This window comes from Alligator sinensis, unplaced genomic scaffold (genome assembly GCF_000455745.1).
Source record: "Alligator sinensis unplaced genomic scaffold, ASM45574v1 scaffold138_1, whole genome shotgun sequence".
Taxonomy (NCBI): Eukaryota; Metazoa; Chordata; order Crocodylia; family Alligatoridae; genus Alligator; species Alligator sinensis.
The window spans coordinates 2797924-2803340 of NW_005841862.1; the positions used below are offsets into that span (position 1 = coordinate 2797924).

The 5417-nt window shown below is 42.7% G+C and overlaps 1 protein-coding gene across 8 annotated transcripts in view; it reads right to left on the bottom strand.

Annotated features, from left to right (window-relative positions):
- Positions 1–5417, bottom strand: part of XDH (xanthine dehydrogenase) — an 86202-nt gene that overhangs the window by 2126 nt on the left and 78659 nt on the right. For all 8 annotated transcript variants that reach the window (XM_025216101.1, XM_025216088.1, XM_025216069.1 and 5 more), the window contains 4 exons: positions 4979–5044; positions 2599–2787; positions 1272–1439; positions 4–14 (listed from right to left, as the gene is read on the bottom strand). In XM_025216101.1, coding sequence (XP_025071886.1) covers positions 4–14; positions 1272–1439; positions 2599–2787; positions 4979–5044 — 434 coding nt within the window. The remainder of the gene's footprint in view (positions 1–3; positions 15–1271; positions 1440–2598; positions 2788–4978; positions 5045–5417) is intronic.

The following is a 5417-nucleotide window of genomic DNA, read 5'->3' on the forward strand; positions in this document are numbered from 1 at the left end:
TCAGCAGATGGACACTGTAAAGTTAAAACAGGGAGTAAGTAACCACCTAGGGGCACACTTTGACTTCTCTATAAAGCTAGACTGATTGGCCATTGGCAGCTATGGCAAGCGGACTTTAGTCTGTTGAATATCAGAGCTCAGAATCCCGCTCCTCCAGAATGTTGAACTATACATCAGATAGAGCTAGCAATGACAAGTCTGCAACAGGCTCTGATACAGAAGATTCTGCTAAATATACTAGGCATAATCCTGACCTCTTTACCAGGAGCTGAATGCTGCTCATCTTCACAAGACAGCTCATGAGCCACAAGCAAGATGACAAGGCATTAGCTCTCAGGGTGCTACCTTTCCATTAACTACAATGAAGTTATATTTGAGTAAAGACTGGTGCCACAGTTCTGCATGTTGTTTAATCCCAGAGCCCCGCTGAACATGATGGTGCTCTACCCAGGTCCTGGAATCCACTCCTACAAATACAGGGTACTGACTGCAATGGGGTAATGCAAAGAAGCTGGCTCAGCCCACATAGGCTCAGTTGCAGGATTATGGCCTACATGAAGACTTAGAAGGAAGACTGAAGAGATTTTAATATCCACCAATAGTCATCAAGGCCTACACATTTTTTATTTTCCATAATGGAGGTCTTTACTCTTAACGACGGGCCTGAGGTATGTATTAACATTCATCAGGGTCTCAGAGATGAAGGTGAAGAACACCATAGGGATGCCAATAAATAAATATACCAGTGCCTTTCTACTACAAAAAGCTGAAGTTACTGGAATCTGACCTATCCCCATTAGCTAATAAAGACTGGGGACTGTTTACAATTTACATGCATGTGTTTTATTAAATGGACTGGAGACAGAGCTGGCTTCTAATCTTATTAGATTGCTTCTTTGATTTTTATCTCTGTTTACTTTTAGCACTTTCTTCTGTATAGACTGTTTTTACTCCTGTTTCTCCATTTTCCAGATGAGATTCAGTTAACAGTTTCTCTATCAATTCCTGAAGTAAAAGAAGAGGCTTTGTTGTTGTCCCAGGCAGCAATGAAAGCTCTTGGAAATGGCTGATTTGTAGACTTGCATTTCTCTTTCAGTAACATTCAAAGTACTAGCTCAAAACCTCCCAGCTGCCTAACTAAAAACCTCTTTGTCTGATCACATGAGCACTTCCATGGTGCTTCATACAGGACCCCGGGTGGGCTGGTGGGAGGGTGTTGCTGAACTGGACCATAGCATACTACAAAGCTGAAAGTGCCTTAAGTACTGTACCAGTTTGGTGAAGATGTCAACACAAGCATTTCGGATCCTCTCTGGGGTGGCAGGACTGTCAAGTCTGAATGGCTCTGTCAGGCCAGACTCTCTCCTCGCTGAGAAGATGGCATCTTTAATAGCATAAAACACGGAGGCAGAGAGGAACAGTGGGGGCTCTCCCACAGCCTGGGCAGACAGAAAGCATGAGAGAATCAGATGAAATCTGAAACACACCTGTCAGAGCTGGGATTGTGGGGCCCCTGGAAAGGAGGGAAGGAGGAGCAGGCCCCTGAGCAATCTTGCAAGCTCTTCTGCTTTCCCTCAGTTTCCCCTGTTTGAGTGCCTTCCTGCTAACAGCACTGAGTGCATGAATAGCAGTAATTGCTGAAAAACAACTTTAATGATTTGTCAGGAAGTTTCCCTGGGGCAGGAGGAAAGGGGAGAAAGGATGGACACCATTAGCTATATGCCAATATTTAGATTATGATGTTTTGGGGGTGTTTTGGGGTGTCCCCTTGAGCTAAGAATGCACCAGGCACTCTCTGAACATATGCTAGCATTGTATGTCAAACTGCAGACTACCCAATACCTATGGCATGGCCACCTATAGACACCAGTTGATCTGTCATGATGACATCTGAAGAATACTGCCAGTAGGCTATTCATCCCTTTTGGTGTGTGCATCTACACATGCGATTATTGTGAACAAATAAACAAAATTCATGCATAGCATGTGGAGCCCTGTCAGAGCAGCCTGGGCTGGCATGCAACCCTGGGGTGGGGGGGGTCAACCTGCCAGCCCAGGACAGCTCTGACAGGACTCCATGTGCTATGGAGTGGTTGGCTAGGGCATGAGGGTGTTTCAGAGGGCTGGCTAGGGCATGAGGGTCTACATGATTGTGAAGCAGGGACTGGGAGCTCCTGGCTGCCAGGGCAGGGGGACATTGTCCCTGCCTGGGCTCCAGTGGCAGAGCCCACCCCTGCAACGGGCAGCTCCCAGGTGCAGCAAGCACTCTCCTGCCCCCTGCTGCCCAAGAGCACATTTGCTCCCAGTCAGGTGTCCACATGTGCACTACTGCACAGCAAGTAATCCTGAATAAATTTGCTACTTGCATTTGCAGGTAGCAAATTTACTCATGATTAGAGCCAATTACTACACAGTAAGCACCAGCATATGTAGATGTGGACACTTACTGGGCAGTAATTAGCTCTACTGTGCAGTAAATTGTCTTGTGTAGACACATCCTATTACCATTAATTTGGTTCCATTGCACAGGTCTTTTAACACGCACAGTTTCCAAGAACGCATGGCTTACTAATGGGTATACAGAGCCTCCAGAGATACCTTGGATGAATAAATTGCTTTGCTATTTGGACAGTTGCGGAGAAGAGACACATAGAATTCTGATGGGATGTCTCCAAATGCAGGGATCTTGTACATTCCAGGCCCTCGGGTATATAAGTTTCCTTCAGGTGAATAGCGCAGTTCCTCCAGGGTAAAGAGCCCAATGCCCTGTACAAACGCTCCCTCTATCTATAAAACACATGCAAAAGAGAACTTAAATTCTTCTTTTTCTCATTCACAAGAAAAAACAATGACAAATCCAAATGGGACATTTTGCAAAAGGACTTTAACCCTGATATTGTAGGCAAATAGCCATGTGGACAAAAGATTTTACCAAACAAAACTTGCTTCTTGCATGTGGATATAACACTCTGCATCTGTACACCTCTTGCCCTTTCACTTGGGAATAACATTCTTCTTCTGCCTTCACCTTAAACTTGTCATGCCCTGCAGTTTCCCTGCTATGCAGATCCCAAGCCTGGCTTAGAAATTGTTCCATGTTCACAGTGTATGGAACAGTTCCTACACATGCACACGCACACACACACAGAGTTTATGAGAGTGCTTAGGGATCAAAAATTGCTAGGAGCTGTAATTATAAGATGTTTACAGCCCCTAGCAATAAATATCTGATGTTTTTATGCAGGGACTAAAATTGAATGCATGTAAACAGCTGTAGTAATGACTTCCTCTTAGGTAGGTTTAAATCTGAATGCAACTATGTATTATATCCAATGTTAATTCAACTTTTCAGTGCAGGAAAAGCATTCTAGAAGCTGGTGATGACAGAAGGTTTCCCTTAAAACAAATGATTTTACTTATTTTATTCATATCAAAATAAAATTTCTCACTGCTCTGTTATACAGTAGGTCATTGGCAAAGATATCTTTACCTCCACATTTTTTTGGGTAAGTGTTTTGATGGCGATTTGCACACCATAAGAATCAGAAAGGCTGAGGCTTCTTCAGCCACTGCTTAGATGGTGTAATGATAGGGTCCTCAGAAAAGCTTCAGACTTTCCAAAAATTCTACTGGACTTGAAAGTAAACGTGACTTAGATACCTAATTCACTTATGTGCTTTTGAAAAATGTACCCAACGACAGAAGAAAGATTAGCCAATGCTCTAGTAGAAAATTCCCAGATGTACTCTGGAACACAGAAGGATAGTAATGGAATTGCACAGTAACTAATGACAATAATGAAGGTTGGAAAAAGGGAAGTTAGAAAAGTGCTGGTTATAAAGACAGTGGAATCATCTTCTAGGGTATGCCTCATTCTCTTCACCAGCCCTGAACACCAATATAGAGAGAGACTGGGTTCAGGGATACTGCCTAAGGGCTGCAATGTATTTTGTGCTCCCTTCTTTCCTCAGGCACCACATTTTGGTTGACCCTCCAGCCATATCATCTCTCTCCCATAGAGCCTTGACAATAAATAAGAAAATCTCTTGGAGGGACATAGGCTAAGAAGATCCTTTGAACAGCCTCCCCCTTCCTCAACCTCCATGACTCAAGTTGTAAGTAGGATTTTCCCTAATAGGATCATTTTTTTCCTCACAAGAGACTTCGCTCTAAGTGGGAGTCTCCCTGTAACCAAGATAGGGTCCTCTGATGCACGAGGATCATTTCAGCCCTACATCCTGCATCAGTATGAGTGGAATTATACTGTATCCATGTTAACTGTTCAAGGGTGAAGACCACTGTATTCAGCCATTCACTGTGTGCAGACAGACTTCTAATCATTCAGCCAGCAGAATGCAGAAAATTCCTGAATTTACTGCCAGCAGTAATCATAAAACATTACTTAGCTTATTACTGTACAAAAGACAGAAAAAAGCACTGCCCCTGATCAGGGAACTTACAAGCTAAGCTATTGATCTAGGTTCTAATATAGCCCCTAGTCCATGGTTATCTGAGCTATTTGAGGACTAATCCTGCAATTTTGATTCATGAACACAGTCTTTAATCATTCAAGCATTCCCAATGACTTTAATGGAATAATGACTTTGGTGGGACCAGAGACACAAAACTCAATAGGTAAATGTCCTATCTCCTTCCCTTCTCTCATAAACTTTCTCTGAGTGCATTCCTCACCTGGGGTTAAATTTAGAAACGCATCAATGTAATAATTAGCAACCACATAAGAGTCTTCATGAACAACCCCTGGTCCAGACAAGATGGTATATCCAGCAAAAAGGTTGAGTCTGTTGCTTCTCCAGTTTTGGAGATCAGTCGTCAGTTCAACCAGGAAGTTTCTCTGGATAGCCTACAATGCTGTACTTGTCAGGAGGCAGTGGGAGGGAGCAAGGGTTCCCTACAAATAGCCTACGGCAGCATAAGATCAAGCATGCTGAAGTTAAATAGGTGATATATAGCTTACCTGTCCTACATCTATGGCTGGGTTCAGGCTGGTGCCAACATCCATAACTATGTCGGTACGAAGGTTCTAAATATTAGAGGAAGTAAGGAACAAATAAGAACAAAGAATATTTAAAATTGATCATTGTGACCTTATACTATTAGAGTCAACGTATCCAATGCCAAATGCATTTTGGTCAATGTTCCTGTTTACACACACAAACTTGTACAATATATAAGGACTTCACGCTGGGACTCATTAATTAAAAGGTGATCATCGTTTTAAAAATTAATAATGAGTCTTAACTTTAATTCATCCCTGAGGTAACAGAGATGAAGCCAATTACATTTCCTTGGAGATCTGTTTGACAAATTATGCATGAATTCTGGTCTCCTAGTAATCATTGCTTTGTCTCAAACACAATAAAGGGTAGGTTCAAACAAGCTGTCATTTTTTCCTG